Source organism: Macrobrachium nipponense, chromosome 21 (assembly GCF_015104395.2).
Source record: "Macrobrachium nipponense isolate FS-2020 chromosome 21, ASM1510439v2, whole genome shotgun sequence".
Lineage (NCBI taxonomy): Eukaryota > Metazoa > Arthropoda > Malacostraca > Decapoda > Palaemonidae > Macrobrachium > Macrobrachium nipponense.
Window position 1 is genome coordinate 11,655,493 of NC_087212.1, and position 19,567 is coordinate 11,675,059.

The 19,567-nt window shown below is 35.3% G+C and overlaps 1 protein-coding gene across 6 annotated transcripts in view; it reads left to right on the forward strand.

Annotated features, from left to right (window-relative positions):
- Positions 1 to 19,567, forward strand: part of LOC135197796 (vinculin-like) — a 210,932-nt gene that overhangs the window by 144,264 nt on the left and 47,101 nt on the right. For 4 of the 6 annotated variants that reach the window (XM_064224917.1, XM_064224918.1, XM_064224920.1 and 1 more), the window contains exons 15-17: positions 2,887 to 2,989; positions 5,895 to 5,921; positions 6,152 to 6,301. In XM_064224917.1, the coding sequence (XP_064080987.1) occupies positions 2,887 to 2,989; positions 5,895 to 5,921; positions 6,152 to 6,301 (280 nt within the window). The remainder of the gene's footprint in view (positions 1 to 2,886; positions 2,990 to 5,894; positions 5,922 to 6,151; positions 6,302 to 19,567) is intronic. The other 2 variants (XM_064224919.1, XM_064224922.1) reach the window with 2 other exon arrangements.

The following is a 19,567-nucleotide window of genomic DNA, read 5'->3' on the forward strand; positions in this document are numbered from 1 at the left end:
AAATGTGCGCAATTTCATGTAGAATACAATGAAAAACAACTCTTGGTTGTAGCTTTTATCAGTTTTGAAATATTTTCATATAAATAATGATAAGTGCCAAAATTTCAACCTTTGGTCAACTTTGACTCTACCGAAATGGTTGAAAAACGCAATTGTAAGCTCAAACTCTTATATTCTAGTAATATGCAATCATATACCTTCATTTTACAACAAATTGGAAATCTCTAGCACAATATTTGGATTTATGGTGAATTTATGAAAAATCTTTTTCCTTATGTCCGCGCAGTAACTCTTTCGAAAAAAATCAGAAATTTTTTCGTCTGATTGTCGTAATGTTTGCACAGTTTTATATTAGCCGTTACATAAAGTTTTATATTTGGAAATGTGCACAATTTCATGTAGAATACAACAAAAGCAACCCATGGTTGTAGCTTTTATCAGTTTTGAAATATGCATTTTCATATAAATAACGATGTGCCAAAATATCAACATTCAGTCAACTTTTACTCGACCAAAGGGGTCGAAAAACTTAATTGTAAGCTAAAACTCTTACATTCTAGTAATATTCAATCATTTACCTTTATTTTGCAACAAATTAGAAGTCTCTAGCACAATATTTCGATTTATGGAGAATTTATGAAAAAAAAAACATTTTCCTTACGTCCGCACGGTAACTCTTCCGAAAAAAATCAGAAATGTTTTCGTCTGATTGTCGTAATGTTTGCACCATTTTAAATTAGCTGTTACATAAAGGTTTATATATGAAAATATGTGCAATTTCATGTAAAATACAAAAAAAGCAACCCATGGTTGTAGCTTTTATCAGTTTTGAAATAGTATTTTCATATAAATAACGATAAGTGCCAAAATTTCAACCTTTGGACAACTTTGACTCGACCGAGATGGTCAATAAACGCAATTGTAAGCTAAAACTATTACATTGTAGTAATATTCAATCATTTACCTTTATTATGCAATACATTGGAAGCTTCTAGCACAATATTTCAATTTATGGTGAATTTATGAAAAAAACTTTTTCCTTATGTCCGCGCGGTAACTCTTCCGAAAAAATCAGAAATTTTTTCGTCCAATTGTCCTAATGTTTGCACCATTTTAAATTAGCCGTTACATAAAGTTTTATATATGAAAATGTGTGCAATTTCATGTAGAATACAGCCAAAAACAACCCATGGTTGTAGCTTTTATCAGTTTTGAAATATTTTCATATACATAACGATAAATAGAACAAATTCGACCGAAATGGTCGAAAAATGCAATTGTAAGCCTTGATCATTTTACAATTTGTTTTATACCAAAATCATCACAATTTAGTGTACAATACAACGAAAAAATAATTAACTCATTAGCTTTAACCGTTTTGCTCACAGCACGATTTGTATACAATTATATATGAAATTTTTTTTGCGCTGTCATATATCCCAATATTTATATATGATAATGATATTTTTTTTTATTTCTGATGATTGTATACTAAACTTCAGGCAATGGCAAAAAAGGAGCCAAAAATGAACTCTTAATCTTGAAAATTAAACGTGCTGTGATTTTTTGAAAAAAACTTTTTTCCGCTTCGGCGCTCACTCGCGAACACTGCCAGCATACGGGAGACACTTTCAGAAATACCGGCTCGGCGTTTAAGGGTTAATTATGAAGATATATATCTTTTGGTGGTTTCATGCAAGAAATGTCTGATGGGCATGACAGTCAAATGTTTAGTTATCTTTGCATTGCTTGCCACTTTGGTTCATGCTTATCAACCGCAGTAGTAGATCACATGAGAGCATATTAATTTTATTACAAGTGTTAATGGAGACCAGTTATTTAAAATTTGTTTTTCACATACAACAAATATTTTTACTTCACCAGAATTAGAGTAAAATTTCAACCAAGTGTAGTTGGTGGACGTTTGGAGTTTTTTGAGTGCCAAGTTGCCATCTTAGGTGTATGATTCCCCAAATCTCCATTTTGGTTTTTTTGTTTTTTCCTGTCTGTGGAAAAGATTTGAGGGATTTGGGAACGAAAGATTCAGTTAACCATTGTAATGATAAAATGTAATAGATAGATATTTTCAGAGCTTAGTTCAATGTGGAATTGGTTACATGATTTCTCATGTTGCCAACACTTGCTAGATTTTTTATGATGTAATCAAACATTAAAAGCAAGAACTTACTTTTGAGACTTTCTGTATAGTAAAAAGATCTATTAATGTGTTTTTTCTTTCATCTTAATCCTATATTTATTGCTAAAAAGTTCAAATGAGAGAGAGAGAGAGTAGAATGAAATGCCATAGTGAAAGGAAAATAATAGTTGAATGATGGAAAGAGAGGAGAAAAATTATAATGAATGAGGAGGAAATACACTGGTAATGGATGAGGAGCAAATGCAGTGAAGTGAAATTGTGAAAAAAATTATGACTGAAACAAAATACTGAGAAATTAATTTAATTAATTATTGCTATATACATCTAACTTCAGTATTTCATCTTCATCACCTTGAATGGAGAGGGATTGTGAGAACTATACATTAAAATATTTTATGAGATAGTGAGAGATTGAGTGCATTCATTTACAGTTTTTGCATATTTTTATTACAGTACATACAATATTGTATTTGTAATTATTATTTTAATTTTTTTAGGCTTGAGTGGTATGCATTTAAAATAAGCTGTACCCTAGGTAAATGTAAATGTGAAAAATCTATATTGAATAAGTTTAAAGCATTTTATAAAGGTTTCAAGCATAATGTGTGGCTCAGCAACTAGTCCCCTTTTATACTTGTAGTAATATATGTGATATTCATTTAGTTATTACATGTTATATGGTCTTGATAATTTTTTTTCCAATCACTCGTGTTCCCATCATCATGCAGCTGTTGGCTGCAGTGGGAGAGGTCCGCCGTGCTGTGATGGTCTATCCTGAAGAGGAGCCCATGATTCCTCCACCTCCAGACATGTCTGCCCTTAGACTTAATGGTATGGTGTTTATTGTTATTGGAATTAGATTATCATCAGAAGCCTTTCTAAAGTTTTGCAGGTTATTTCCTGATGAATGATGTTTGTTATACTCATATTTATTTTTAAGCTTTTTGGTATGTGATGCAGTCATGTGTTATATTCTTTTGTAAGTTCGAATGTTCATAGTAATATAATTTATTTGCATTAATTTTGTAAACATCAAAGTTTATTTTTGGAGGGACTCATTCTGAAACTAGAAATTTTTCACTCCAAAATGTCATTGATTTTATCATTCCAAGCACTGTTAGTTGCTTCATCATAACAGAAATTTTTTTTATAAATCTTATTGTACGCTTTCAAAGCGGAAAAGGTTTTCTAACAAGACAAAGTGTAGTACACTTTAACATTTTTTTTTTTTTCAAAACTCTTCAGTTGCAACATTCCATAGCCCACTCAGTGTGTTAGGTTTTTCATAATTATTATATTCACACGTGGATGTGTAGGGATTTTGAACTGCGACTCTTGGTAATATGGAAACTTTTGAAGCTCCCTACACAACCAGCAAACCTTCATCATTTACTAATGTTTTATCATGCTAGCTGAGAAAATAAGACCATCCTTGATATTTAAAAACATGATAATGATGGGTTGCCAGCAAAGGTTACAAAGTGAAAGTGAGCTACCTTGAAGAGGTTAGGAAAGCTGTTATGTTACGTTTTGTTGTTTACAGTTTTCTAGGATATGTGACTCAAACTGTAGATATTCGTTTTAATTTTATTTCTTTCTCTCTGTGTTGTCAAGGTATAGAAAGAGATAGCTAAGAGTATAGCAATAACAAAGAAAATTTGAGAAATACTGGAAAGTTATGGCTGTAGAAGGCTAAGATTCTTGGCCAGAGTGCAGTGGAAAGATTGTCTTATGGATGAGTAAATGGTAGAGAAGTATGGTGGCTTGCAGCTAGAAAATAGGCTGATATCTCAAAGATTTAGTTGATATTGACTGTTATGAATCACAGTGAAGAACAGTTAGACTAGCAACATATATGGAGTAGCAAATGAAGACTTGAAGGAATATCAGGAAATCCTGGAAAAGCATGAAGATTAAGATATAGATCTGTCTAACCCCATAATGGGAAGAAACTGACATAAGTTTTATGATGAGGATGCTTAAAACATCATCATGATATTCATGGTGTAGGTCCTTGTATAGTAACATGTTTTTAATTCTGATGGATGATGAATAATTACAGTAAAATTCCATTAATCCAGTTTCCAGCCATATAAATTTCTTTTGATGAATAAAAATTCTGTAAGTTATTCCATAACGTTATATAACAAACTTGGTATTTAACCACCTAGTTCTGATTTTCAGCATGCCACATGTCAGCTATCTACCTTTCATGTGTGCATGCTTGAAGGGAACCTTGTTGAGAGAAGTACATAAACGTGAGAATTCTTGATGGCTATCGTGTGTTTTATCTTGGTTGATGAATGAATTATATAGAAGTGTGTTCATGTATGTTTTAATTTTTGCTCAATTGAAGAAGAGGCTAAATGAATGTTTTTCAAAACATTCACCATGAAAACTGTGTATGCCATAACTCCATTGTAGGCAGAAGTTGAAGCATCACAACCTTCACCGGAAATCTGAATTAACCTGTTCACTGAATATTTCTTTCCTTCTTCTGCCCAGCTTTGAAATTTTCTTCCTACTTCTTTGTAAACCCACCCTTCTCCCTTATATGTTTCTATCTCAGGATTTTCTTGATGCTGGGCTAGAAAAGGTCATGAGGTTGCCAATCCTTTTGACCTTTGATGTAAAAAAAAAACTGTCCAATCATCTTGCTAATGTGGCTCGGAGCTCATTATTAGCAATATAAATATGTATGCAATGATAGTGCACTTAACTGTTAAGCCATAGCAAACATGAACATGATTTGCTTTCTGGGGTAAATACAGTGTGGTGTGTAAACCAAAATCTGTGATAAATACTTTTAGTTCCCAATGTTAGGTAGAATATAGGTTTATTTGTCTAACCTTTGAAAGCTTTTAGTTGTCACATATCTTTCGAAGAGGATTTTGTTACTGGCTTTGTACACTAAGACATGTCCCCTGTTCTCTGTCTCGACAATGACTCTGCAGCACATGTAGAACATTTGGGTTTTTACAGTATAAGAGTATACGTACCTTCCCTCCTTTAATCATTTGTTTCGGATCTGTGTACTGTAAGAAGTGTTAAGTATGAAAAATGAAGTGGTATCCTATCCCCTCAAGGATTGCTCATCTTCACTTAATAATCATTGCCATTGCTGTCAATTTGGAATGGTTAATTTTTTATGCTAGCTACAAATAAAGCCTGCGTAAAATATTATTTTTCTCTTGGAAAATACTAATACGTATCTCTTACAACTAGTTTTAGTACCATTTTTTCTTATTTCAGGTAATGTAGTTTGTTGTAAGATTATAGGAAACTGTACATGTTTTGATTTAGCAGGAAATATTTCATAGATAACCTTAGGAATGTTGTGTGCATGTGTGTGTGGATCATATTAGTTTGCATATAATTTTATTGATAAGACTTTTGAACCAACAAGTTTTACTAGAATTAAATAACTTTATTGTTAGGATTAGAAATAAAAATAAGTAATTTAATGCTATAAAATTAGGAGGAAATATTGAAAGTACATACAAGTAAATTGAATATTTAAGACCTTAAGAATTGCTTAGCTCTGTACAGTTTTATGCATGTACTGGGATAATCGTAGGTTCATTAAATGATCACAGAAATAATTATCATTAGAAAGTATTATCAGGTATAATGATAATAGTTTAGGAGTATTTTCAGTTTTGATAATGCTACTTGTACATAGCTTCTTTATATAGTTATCATTTCAGTGTTTGTAAATGAGAATTTTTCTTCCAAGCATTCCCCTACTGCTTGGAGCCCAATGGTAAGTTTTAATGTTCACTGTGTAAATAAAGACTTCAGTTAAGTGATGGTGGCAGTGGTGTACAGTACTACGTTTGGATAGATACCCCGAAGTTTTACATTTATCGCTATGTAAATATTAGAGATTTTCTATTTCTACTATTCATTCATAACCTCTCACATATAATGTACTGTCAGATGACTAATGTAAGTCGTAGGTTTGAGCTGTGTGCCTCCTCTGACCTTCCGCAGCAGCTCCTCCACCTCCACGTCCTCCAGCACCACCTCAAATGATGGACCTTGAAGATGACATTTTTAAGGTGGACTTTATGAAAATCTTTGGGGAACCGGAGCGAGCATTGACCCCCTCAAATTACCAGGGGATCCATTTACCTGAGAGAGGTAGAGTGATGTTACATCCCCAAACATCCCCTGGCACCCCCTATTGGCTGACTTATTATTATGTAGTTGTGGAGTACACAAGTTGCTTGCATTTTAGATGACATTAATCATTTATGGTATGAGTTTCCATCCCTATCCTCTGCTCAATATATAAAGGGCTATTATTTGTTGTTGGCTAACAAGAGGAACAAGAGACATAAAAGAAAACAAAACAAAAGCACTGAAGTTTAGACCATTTACATGCATCTTACACCTTTGTTGAAATAATTGGTAATGCATATTTTCCTCTCATAATCTCAATAATCTCAAGAAACACTTTCCACAAAAAGCCTAGGCTGGAGTTGGTACAGTTTGATATATGATACAGAATCTTGATATATGATAAAATGCATTTCAGCTTGAATTCATTTTCTCAGATTTTATGGATATTTGACTACGCACTATGAATACTTATCTGATTTTTCTACAATAAGGGTAAATGTTCTAACACAAAAACAACTATTGTTCTACCTATGTTGTAACTTCTGATCAGCTTTTGGAACACACAGCTCAAGATTTTAAATGGCATGTTGGTGGAGTAACTCTGTGGTCTCAAGTAGTGGTAGGTATCCAGTCAGTAATTTGGAAGTTTAGACATAAAATTGGGAATGAGATCATATGGAGATCTTTATAGAAGCATAAATGTTTTATTTTTTTTTTATTCTTCATTCAGTTATAATTCTCCACCGTTCACTTCTGAAGAAATGAACAGAACTGAATCTATGATGTCAACCTTCTATCCCTATTGAAAAGTTATACAGAGTGGAATGATCTTTCTGCCTTCTATCATTTGTCAGTCCACCCATAGTCCTCAACATTTTCTTTTGCAATGTAGTAGTAGATTATTCAAGCTGTAGAAACACTAACAGATTCTGATTCCTAAGTTTTGTGTTTTGGTCAGAGATTAAGATGTATGTAGAATGGTGGTTTTTGTGCTTCAGATCATGATTTAGAAACAAAGTCTGTAGTGAATGGTTTTAACCTTATAGTTGCCGTGTTAATTATAAAAGGAAAAGTATATTGAATTTCATATATGAAGAGTATTTTGATACAGTATCTATCTGTACCACCTTTAGTTTGATAAAACATATGAAATTTTATTGCCCTGAGTGCTTTAAGCATGACACAGCATCAGACGTTATATGACAATTGTTTATTAATGACTTTAGCAGTGAGACTGAGTTCCTTAGTGACTTCAACTTCAGAGCTGTTAAGCCACTTAATCCACGCATGGAATGTGCTCCAAAAATGTGCTGCTGCTACCCAGTATCTTTGAAGGGGTTTGGATTGAAATGCTATTGTAATTGTAAATTGTCCTAATTCAATTTTATAATATATAAATCAAATTTGGAAAGCATCAACTTCAAGTAAGTATATTACCTTGGTAGCTTTGAAATCTCTTTTGTGCATAATGGTAGTGGGACATTATTTTGTTTTACATCTGTAACATCCATTATGTTCAATAGCAAAATGAAGTGTTTCCATAAGTGAGCTATTTATTTGGAATTCCTCTTTGCACTTAATGTCTGATTGGCCCACATATTACTATTATAATAAATGTAATTACAATAGATTTGAGAATTCAGTTTGAATAAGTTATCAAGTTGAGTCAAAACACCCCAAGAAAGCAGTTCAGAAATATACTCTAATCCATTTTACTCTGAAGGATATTGCAATATGATGTAAGGCAATTTCATCAATGTAACAAAACAGTAGTTACTTGAGTCTTGATGTTTGTTTAGCTAGAATTTGGATGCAAGTGTGGAGGAACAGAATAACTACTGAATGATTTTCTTATGTCAGGAATGATTTGATAGCGGTCAAACCTTCTGTTTCATGAATACTGAAATTAGGATTTAATTTCAGATCAGGTTTTTTTTTTACTTGGTACTGTACAGTAAAGTTGATACTTATGTTTAAATGGTCGAGGTTTGCTGTTGAGTAAATTCTAAACTTAGGATTTATTTTCAAATCAGGTTTTTTTTTTTTTTTTTTTTTTTTTTACTTGGTACAGTGAAGTTGATACTTTCATTTAAATGGCCGAGGTTTGCTGTTGAGTAAATTCTAAACTTAGATGGAATACTGTAAGTCCATTAGTACCTACCATGCTGTCTTGCTGAAGTTGATTATTGACAGAATGAAGATGCTTTTCAGTAGGTCTTTATTCCTTCATTGATATATGTAGTGAAAATTTTTTATCCAAGACCCCTTCACATGAACCAGTCATTTCTCCTTTATATTTTTGTTTTGGCTCGTTTTGTTATTTTGCTCCCTTGATACCATATTATCACCCCAAGAGTGATAAGTGGGGGATGTGATGGTATTGAAACTGATGCATAAACTGCAAAGTGAGCAGTGATGTTTGTGTGTTTGGTTCCCATATCTGTGAAGTGTTATGTGCCTTACTAAACTGATAGTGAAAATGTTGAAAAGAAATGTTTGACAGTGAAATTAGAGGATGTTTTTAACAGAATGCCAAACAGGTGTTGTTTATGCCATGTTTTTGAGATGCTTTGTACTTTTGGGGCGTGTGGACAGTTGTGTGTTAATTGTATAAGCTGTTTTTAGATTAGACCCTGAAACCCTTGGCACATTTGTTGGCAGTTGCGTTGTCAAACCTGTGATGATCAAAGGTCAAAGGTCAAGCCATTCTATAAAGGCAAGAAGGTGAAATTCTGAAGCTGAGTTTGAATTTTGTTGATGCATATACCCTTTCTTACATACAGGTATATTCCAGTTTCAGAAAATCTTAGATACGAAACTGAAGAGTATAGTTAGAAATACTGTTTTATATACAGTTTAGGTTGACTGACACTGGTCATTATTTTCACTTGGAGAATATGACATTTAAAACTTTAAGATTGTCTCTTTAACAGGTTAGATAAAACTTAAAGTATTGATTCAACCATTGCTGTTGATGTAACTGATGTTAATAATTCCATAGTGCTGTATGAAAACAGATAGTACAGAAATACTGGGAATCTCTCCCTGCAGTGGTATACAAGTACAGTAGTACAAAATATTATTACTCAAGTGCTTCTTCTTGTTAGATTTTGCTTCAGTGTAATAATAATGATCTGCTTATAAGCTTTATTGACCCATTAAATGTTAGAATATTGATAGCAGATTTCTGTATTGTAGAGTATAACATGGTCACATCCCTGCTAATTATAAGGTACCTCTTAGTTATTTGTTGTTGAAAAAAAAATCCGTTTGCTGAAGTTGAAACGTTGAACATTAAATGTCTCATTGAACTAACTGTAAGTGTTATGATATTACTGTATTGTGATAATGGTTTAGTAGAAGTTCAAGGTAAGTGCTGTTTTATATAATTTCCCTTATTTCTAAAGTAGTGTGTTTGTTTCAATTTAATTTGCTGTCTGAGTAACAAAAGTGATTATCGACAAAACATTTTATGATTACTTTATGAAATATGTGCTGGTGTTTTGAGGAAACAGTGTCTATAGTGAAAAGTGCTGGATAGATAAAGATGGCTACCTAACACATTTATCCAAATTTGTCACTCATTGCAGATTCTGTAATATTGGACACAGCCATCAGTTTACTAATAATAATATAAAGATTGACAATTAAAAGCCACAGTAGTATTAAAATATGTACAATGCTAAAAATTGCTAGGAGAGACTTTCGGATACTACTCCGTATCCCTCTTCAGTCCTACTTATCATCATCAGTAGGACTGAAGAGGGATACGGAGTAGTATCTGAAAGTCTCTCCTAGCAATTTTTAGCATTGTGCAATAATATATTTTAACATTACTGTGGCTTTTAATTATCAATATTATTGCCTCATTACGGAGGTTCCTTAGTTCAGTATAAAGATTTTTATATCACATCGTAAAACTTTTTAAGGTGGAGCTCAAAAAGGATCCTTCAGTCTATTTTGGGATTGTTTCAACTTTTAATCTGGTTCAGACTGCACTGATAGATGAATATCATTACAAGGTAGTTTTACCAAACCAAGTCAAATTTCATTATTGGGCTGGCTGCATAATGAATTAACTTCATATTTATATTGGGACTTATTATTTGCTTCATATCTACAATGATTTTTAGATGATTTGGAGAATTCTTCCTGCATATGTTGCTACCTAAAAAACTATCAGAATTGAGGTGATCATATTAGATTAGGATGAAAGATTCTGCTGGCCAGTGAAAAGGCCTTACCATTTAAAGAACAGTTTTGGGGTTTAATAAAGTGGTAATTTTTACTATTGCTATTGCAGTCATGAATTAAAAATATTCCCTAGTATGAATAGGGTTATCCATAAATAATGTGGCTATAGTTATCCTTTAGGATTTAGTACTTGGACATCTCACATAATTTTAATACTTCAATTATTTAGGTTGTAAGATATTGTACATATTTCTTGTGACCACCATTGCTTGTTAATAACTATTAAGTGTAGGAAATTTGTTGAATTTGCCTGTTCTCATCTCTAATCTTTGGATATATGTATTGGATTAGCTGTTATGAGAATTGTTGTTTGAAAAATCATTGTACAGTATATGCAAGGTAGTCATCATATTTTTGTTGAACAATTACAATTATAAGTGACCTTTGTTACTTATGAATACCCTCATACAATTATTGATTAAATATCTAATTTAAGAAAAAATATAGGAACATATACAAGCTACTGGGTTTGCTTGTATAGTGGGCTTTTGATGATTATGGGATGAATCAGGGGACATTAGGCATCAGTACTTGAAAGTTCTGTGCCCAGGTCACATTTTTTGGCTTTTATTTTATTAATTCTCACATTGATGAAAGTGAATAGTAATTAGACTAGACTTACTATTAGAGTGGAACCTTGGTTTTTGTACATTTAGGAACCTCCCACGAATTCTGAAATGCACGAAAACTGAAGCAATAATTCCCATAAGGAATAGTGTAAATACAATTAATGCATTGCAAACCCAAAAATATTAACACAAAGTACATTTTGTATATGAGACTTACCCATTAATTATATAGTTATGGTTTCCAACGTTCGGCAATCTAATTCAAATTTCGTGGGTAACAGTGCCGTCCCCCAACGGCAATACTAGGAACAATTTAGCAAACCACTTCATTCTGTTTCCTGCCGCGCTTGACTAAACATCGAGTGCTTACAGCAACTTGTTCTTATTTTCCGGTTATATCACTGGATTTCGGTAGTGTTACACAACCAGCGGAACGCATTTGTAGCCTTCAAGCAGGATGAGTCTTGTCCTTTGTTTGATTTATTCAGATTATCATCAAGCCGGATATTTGTATTCTCCGGCAATAGACCTTGAATGTAACTCCATTCAATTAGGCCAAATACTATTGTATATAAGTTTTACTTAATGGGCTTATGCTATGCACAAGTTGTTGGTTAATAATTGCCTTAAGTAATCATGATTTTATTCCTTTAGGCCAAGCTTTTGCTTAGATTTTGTTTATTGGCCATTGGTCATTAGCCTGACATTGGTAATAATCACCTTGAAATAATTCTCGAATGTTATTCCATTCTTGTATCTTAGAACCTTTGCATTTATTATTTACTTACCGGGATTAGGCTACGTGCAAGTCGCCGGATTATAATTACCTTTTAAAAGTAATTCTTGAAGGTTACATGATTCCCTTAAGTTAGATGTAACTTGCTTTTGGGATTTTGTTTACCAGCCATAGGCTATTAGTCACAAGCCGCTGGTAAATAAGTTACCTTAAAGTAATTTGTGAATGTTGAGACATTCTTTTAGGCCAAACGGTTGTATTGGCCAATATGATTTTAGTTTACCGTGCTTGCGACACTCATCACTTTCCTCTGCAGAGACTGAAAGTGTGGAGGTTGAAAGTATTAAGGAGAGAATGATGTTAATGTTTGGCTCGGGAGGCTTTGGGAGAGAAGGCTTACATGGCCTCGGCGTACGGAGAAGGCTTACATGGTCTCGGCGTACAGAGGTATTTTCCTGGCGTCACGCAATTGTGAACGTATCACATTTAAGCCGATAGCATCGAGCTCGCTAGGCGCTCTGGAGCACAGGCAGCCACTCGAGTCATTTAGACTTGAGCACAGACCACTCAAGGCAATTAGTGGGACATGTAATCGGTTACTGATTTAGACTTGAGCACAGGCCACCCAAGTTAATTAGCGGGACACGTAATTGGTCACTGATTGCGATTGCTTTCATTCATAATAATTTTTAAAATGATTTCTTTGGAGTAATCGTTTATTCATAAATTTTCGTTTATATTAGATTGGAATTTGCTTTGAGACTTAATATGGAAACGTTTGGTGATATAAATATGGAAACGTTTGGTGATATAAACGCATACTATGTATATTTAAAAGGGTAAGTTATTTTATATACATATATGTGAATACATGAAATGCTATTTCATATTTTTGTAAATAATATTGTTAATTCCTTTATCACTAATTGGAGAACATAAACAGGGTTTTTACATTACTAGAGTCCGATTGGCTTTGATACTTGATGCAAAACAGCTTGTTGATATAAATTATTATTATTTTGAAGTTATGCATTCATTAACGTTATGTTTAAATGCATGTCTGAATATGAAAGGGTGATGTATTCATATATTATGAATGTTTCAGGCCTAGATACCAGTATTCCCTATAGTAAAGTATGTAGTTAATAATCGATTATTTATCGATTATTTTCGTGAAAGTAATCAGTAACCGAGATTACCAGATGCGCTGGCATCTCGCCTCTCGTCTGTCGTCTGCCGATTCCTTTTGCCTCCCAAAGCTAATGCCAATTCTCTCTTAGTACTCCTCTGATCTTTGTTATTTGCTCCCACGCCTGGCTCCATCGCTTCTTCCCATGCCTTTGCCAGCTTTCATTTCGATTATCATGAATTACCAATGTAACAGTGAAGTGTTGGGCAGCGGAGGAGGCGACTACTTCTCCCGCAATTCTCCTAGATAAAGGTCAGTGTCCCGCTCTCCCCGCACCCCGAAGAAAACATACTGGAGGTTCAAGGGAGGTCAGGGGGTAGTCGCTCCCTCAGTCGAACCTGTTGTCTGTCCCAGGTATCTACGAATGTGTCAGAGGAGGTGACTATCTGGCCCCTCGGATATCCTGGACTTAAGTCACTGTCCTGCCCCTTCTCATGGCCAACATCTGCCTAGGAGAGGACATACTGGTAGTCGAAGGGAGTCCGAGGGGGTTGCTCCCAGTAGTTGCCCCTCGGTCGAACCTGTAGCTTTTCCCAGGTATCGGCAGACAGCCATTGAAAAGGCATCTTGTTGGATGTGTAGTGAGGAGGGTCTTTTTTTTTCACCACTTGGTTGAACCTGTCGTGAGGTATAGGTTTCGACCGAACACCATTGAAGAGGTGTATCGTAGTGTACAGTCGTCGTGCAATTCCTGTGGTTTGTCACCTAACAGATCGCGTCGATGGCGTTAATCTTTGGTGTCTCGACCTCTGAAGAGGTATTATTTAGTCAATGAAGCCTCATACCCTATATTCATGTTTGTCCGACTCCTCACAGTTGATGTTTGACTCGAGACTCGGCTGAAGTTGACTCACAATTGATGTTCAAAAGACTATCAATGTTTGACTCACGACTCAGTTGATTCGACTCATGATTCGACCGATTCAACTCATGATTCAGCTGATTTGACTCACAGTCGACGTTCGACTTGTGACTTGGTTGTTCCAACTCTCAGTTAATTTTCTACTCATGACTCGGCTGATATGACTCACAATCGATGTTCAATCGTGACTCAGCTGATTCAACTCTTAGTTGATTTTCGACTCAAGACTCAGCTGATTCAACTGAAGGGAGTCCGATGGGGGTTTATTCCCCCTCTGTCAAAATTGTCATACTTTTATTAGGTTTCGACTGAATGCCACTGGAAAGGCGTTTAGTGAGTGGTGCTCAGTAGACATCAGATCAAAGGACGGTTACTTATTTGACCTAATTAATATATTGAAAGCCCAGTGGTAGTGCCTAGATGTTGGAAGCATCATAAGCAAATTTTTGCTTCCAATAGCCATTCCTCCACAGGTGTTCGCAGCTAGGTGTGTCGACTTGCGCGCCCTCACAATGATCTTAAAGGTAGAGATGCAGATGTCCGCTGTAGAGGAAGTGAATTAGGATTCTGTTCCTGCTTTTGTATATTTGAGCCTTCTCAAATACTTTTGTCATTACGCTCATCAGAATAAGTACTGACTCTCATGATGAACACCAGGTATTAGCGCCTAGCTGCTTGAATCGCTCTCATATCGGGTGTTTTTTGTTGAACGTCAATCCACGTACAGACGCTCTGCGCAATATGAGGCATCCACTCCCTTGCTTCAGCTCGTTAGGCGTTTTCCACGTCTGACCTGGCACAAGCTGTTGGAAGTTTGGCGCTGCCTGTTGGATGCCCGAAGACAGTCTCCTTGTTAATCTTCTTCAACACTAGGGGATCTTTTGTTAGCCACCATTCGAACAGGAATTTTCGATCACTAAGACAGACGCATAGCGAGAAATGGCAAGTTCTTGCAAACTTTGGCGCGGTCAACTCTACTTGACTCCCATTCCCACGATCGAACCAGTTATATGTAGAGAGAGAATGCTTCATTTGGTGGGTGGAAACCTCTGTTTCTCCTTCAGGAAGCGTCTTTATTTGCTTGGGCGAATAAGTTTTCCTAAGTCTTTGGTTTGCCATCACCACTGCAAGTTAATGGCGCAAGTTATCGCCCGCTCTCGCTAGCTCCAAGAATAGAGACCAAGAACAGTCATCCTCTTTTTCCCTCTACTGCCTGAGTTACGGAACTCTACAGATTACACTCCCCAGAGTGTAATCTGTAAAGTTATCCCGAAGGAAAGCCTATTCCTTCAGGATAACTTTACCTTTGCTCTCTTCATTAAATAATGAAGGAGGTCTGCTTCCAGTCCTTATTCTTTTTCTCTTCGAAGTGAAGAATTAGGCTGATGCTCGGTCGACAGGATCTTACAAATATACGTACTTGTATATTCTCTCGACATATGTCTATCAGTTGTACCGTTTGAGTACAGGCGTATACATATAAGTGAATTCTTTTCATGTGTGACAAAGACAATATAATTTCCTGAAACTCATGACAGCCTTTTGATCCTCCCAAGAGTTTCCAATTTTGTTATGATAAGACTAGTGGTATTGTTTTTGCAACAATGCCACAGGGATGGCATGTTCATCGAAAAAGGGTTTTTTTTCTTTCCTTCTTGTGTTTTTTTGGTTTACATATAGGTGATCGAGAGTATCTGTCGTACACTTGATAGCTCTAAAAGATGAATGAATTCCAAGGCGAAATGTGCTACCAGGCAACTCAGTCTCGGAGTCTTAGACAAGTGAGGATCAGAGTACTGCCGTCTCAATGAGATTTTGTTTGTCGTAGTATTGTTTCTCCTCTATCGAGGGTTAACTTCTAATTCGGATCTCTGCCTGGCCATCACAGACTTAAGTCTCTGGTTGTCTCAGGATTTTTGCTTATGGTTGATATTTTGTGCTCCACAGTTGCCTTTGCGAGAATCATCAGACAGAGATATCTCATATCTCATTAGACTCATTATTTCTTTCTGTTTACCTGCAGTACAACAGAAATCTGTAAGTCTTCTGCTTTGAGGCGAATTGATCCGTAGGCCATTGCGATGGTTTAGAATGATTTTCAGACAAACACCGCGGTTTTATGTTGTTCAGATTCTTTTTTCTCATTCGTAAAGTGTTCAATTAGTAGTTGTTCACCCCGAATTGCATAAAGTGTTCACTTACTAGTTGTTCACCCCGAATTGGAGTGAGATTGAAAGATGTAGCCTGATAACTCAGCTGCCAGTGTGAAGAGAAGAGTTCCTCCCAGAACTTGTCTCTTCCTCTGTATTAACAGGTTGTCTTAGTTTATATTCACTTCATGTTTAAGACTCAATGTAGTCAAGTGTTTTTTGCCCTACTTTGCAGCAAAGCTAAGGATCTAAGAACAACCTTTACTTCCTTAGTTTTCAGGCATTTTCTGCCATTGAGCCACCGGAGGCGTAAGCGATCTGTGCTTAATATATTTTTTATGTAGGTTTAAAAAAGTATGGAAAATTTTCAATACCTCGAGACCATTTTTTGTGATTGGCATAGCATCGCGGAAGGAAGCACAGGATATTCTCCTAGTATCTCTTCACCTTTTCAGTAAGGTGCTGAGTTTGGAGAGTCAGGGGGTACAGTGTACCTGGAACACCCACCACTCACTGGATGGGGCGTGACTTTATTTCAGTGTAAGTGTCAGTGTTTTCTGGTTTTATTTTGGTGCTAAGGCTAGGGCAAGGGCTGGCACCTATCACACTTTGCTAGCCACAGGAGCATTCCCCTCGATGCAAAGTTTTCCCTAAGTAGGAGGCGACCCTTGGCTCTACCGCCACGCCACTACTAGTTAAGACAAGCGCCAACCAGAGGCAGTGTTCATCTGCAAAGCTCTCTGAGTTAAATGGAACAACAAGCATTGTTTTTCAATGCTAGCAACTTTTTTATTTTCAAATCATTACATGAAATAATGCTTTGAACTAGAATATGTCCATGACCCCCACCTCTCAATGTGGAGTCAGGTATATAATTACTGTACTGGGTAAGTCTCATATATAAAAATTATATTTTTTATAGTAAAATAGGGTTTTGTATATACTTACCCAGTAATTATATGATCAGAGCCCACCCGCCTCCTCTCTGATGGACATTATGCATGAAACAGAATGAAGTACTTTGCTAAGTTGTTCCTAGTATTGACGTTGGGGGACGGCACTGTTACTTCTACACTGAACAATCGAAGTGCTACATGCGAAATTTGAATTAGGCTGCCGAATGTTGGAAACGATAACTAAATAATTACTGGGTAAGTATATACAAAACCTTATTTTACTATAAAAATATCATTTTTATAGGGAATAAACACAACACAGTTTTACATACAGAAAACAATAAGAAATAAATATAAATGAATAATGAAAAGATGAACATTTAACATCACTTTTACCTTTATGGAAGACTTGTTAATGTATGGAAGACAGGGAGAAGGAGGAGGAAAGGTTATTGGTTGAAAGGAGAATCCCCTCCAGATGATTTTAGGTACCTCTATCTGGGGTTACTTCCCCTCTTCGGTGTTTACTGGCACTAGGATCAGCTTGAGAGTCACTGAACCCCTGTTTCTTGCATCTCTTTAAAATTTACCTAAAGTGGAACATGGCATTGTTATCAAAGATGTTGGAGACACTGATTACATCTTAGTGGTGATGATAATTCTCCACAAAATCTTTTAAATCACTCCACTTTGCAAACATGTCCTTAATCACTGAAGTAGGCATGTTACGTATGTCTGTTCTCTTTCTGAATTTTTCAAACCAGCCTCTGCTGGCCTCAAATTCAATAACAGCAGCACTTGTAGGCATTTTCTTACTTTGATCGGCATGCAGCACTCTCCAACACATTAGTTCTTTCTTAAATTCTATTGTGTTTCTCGCCATTTTTACAGAAGGGCTGGCACTTGGAATGTTTTTTGGCCCCATGATGGCTTATTTAGCAGTTGCACTCGAATAAAAAGCACCAAAGGCACAAAAAAACAATGAACACAAAAGCAGAATGGGTCATGGAACACATGGGAGGCCTTGTTGGTGTGTTCGGTATGGGCCTAGTCACACGTTGGGCCCCAGAGGAAGTGTTTCCAAGTGTTTTTAAATGAAAGGAAACATATGAAACCTGAGACAAAATTTCGCTGGAAAAAATTTACGAAAACAGAATTGTATGTAAACCAGTGCGTACGAAAACCAAGGTTCCACTGCAGTTCTTTGTACCTGCATAGTGGCAACTATGTAGCCAGCAGGCAAACTTCTTTTTTATCTTGTCAGAATTGTTAGTTAGGGATTTGTAAAGACCCTAAATGTGGGTTAATTTTAGTGATGAGTTAGTTATGAAATAATGTCAGTATTTTATATATTTAGTGATTAGGGGTAGTGATAAGTTCCTTTCTTGTAATTTGCTGTGGTTGTAATATTGTTGTTTTTAGGAAACAACTACAAACTGAAATTTTTAAATGTAATTAACCTACTTTACTTCATTTGATAGACAGTCATCCAAGATATCCTAAAGTATTTTTTCATGACTGTCATAAAGTGATCTCAATCAAATATTTTAGCTTAATATACTATGTATGTAAAGGAGAGAGTTCATAATTGGAAATTTGGATATGGTATGTACTTAAAGAAAAGAAAGTGAATTTCATGAGTCAACAATTAACGTCTTTATGCATTGCCGTAGAAAGGTAACAGAAGTTGTGCAAAATATGCGTTAAAATTCTAAATTGTATATATTAGTATTGGCCTTTTGTACTAGTACATCAGCTGGGATCCAACTGTTGTAGAAAGTCTTTATAGATTGTTCAGAGTTCTCTTAGTTGCCAGTACTCTAGTGATCCACACATTGGAAAAATAGCTTTGTAGATAATATCCCTGACTGAAACATCAATGAAAGACTAAGGAAAGCATTAAGTTATTCCTCACTGAAAAAACACCTTAAGGTCAGTCTTGTCAGTGTTTTAAGCATAAATTTTGCTAAAACATATGAGATTGTCAAGAATTTGACTAAGGGTTGGTATGAATTTTTTCCTTAATTGAATTACTTGTGAAAAATGGTTCAAGCTTTGATATTCAAGTTAATTAGTGTGAACATAAATTTGCCTGAGGTCACAAGGTAAACAAATTTCATTTGAATTCTTCCCTTTATATTTTAAGCACTTGGCATAGCATTGTCATAGTTGTGTACTTAGTGCTTGTTCTTTCTTGTTTCCTTGTTGTGCATAGGCCCATTGTACTATTATGTTATACTGTTTTGAATCTTAGAATGAAGTGTAACTTTTACACAATCATTGACTGAAATGAGTTTGGAGATGGGCCAGCCCAACTTTGTTTATGCTAGAAGGTTGCTGCAGTAAGTAAAAAATAGGATTTAAAAATAGGTCTGTGCATTTAAACTGTGGTTGTGTGCCAGTTTATGAAATCTCCGGTGGATTGCATCTGTGTCTCTGGAAATGGTTAAAGTTTTTAAGCATTGCAAAGGAATATTATGTAAAGTTTCTGTTTGCTTAAGCTTCGTTAAAATAATTGATTGGGAATATAATTTATGAGCAATGCACTTCCAGCTTTAATAATGTAAACTTTGATAAAAAGTTAAAAACCATATACCATTGCTTATCAGTGACCTAATTTAAAATGCA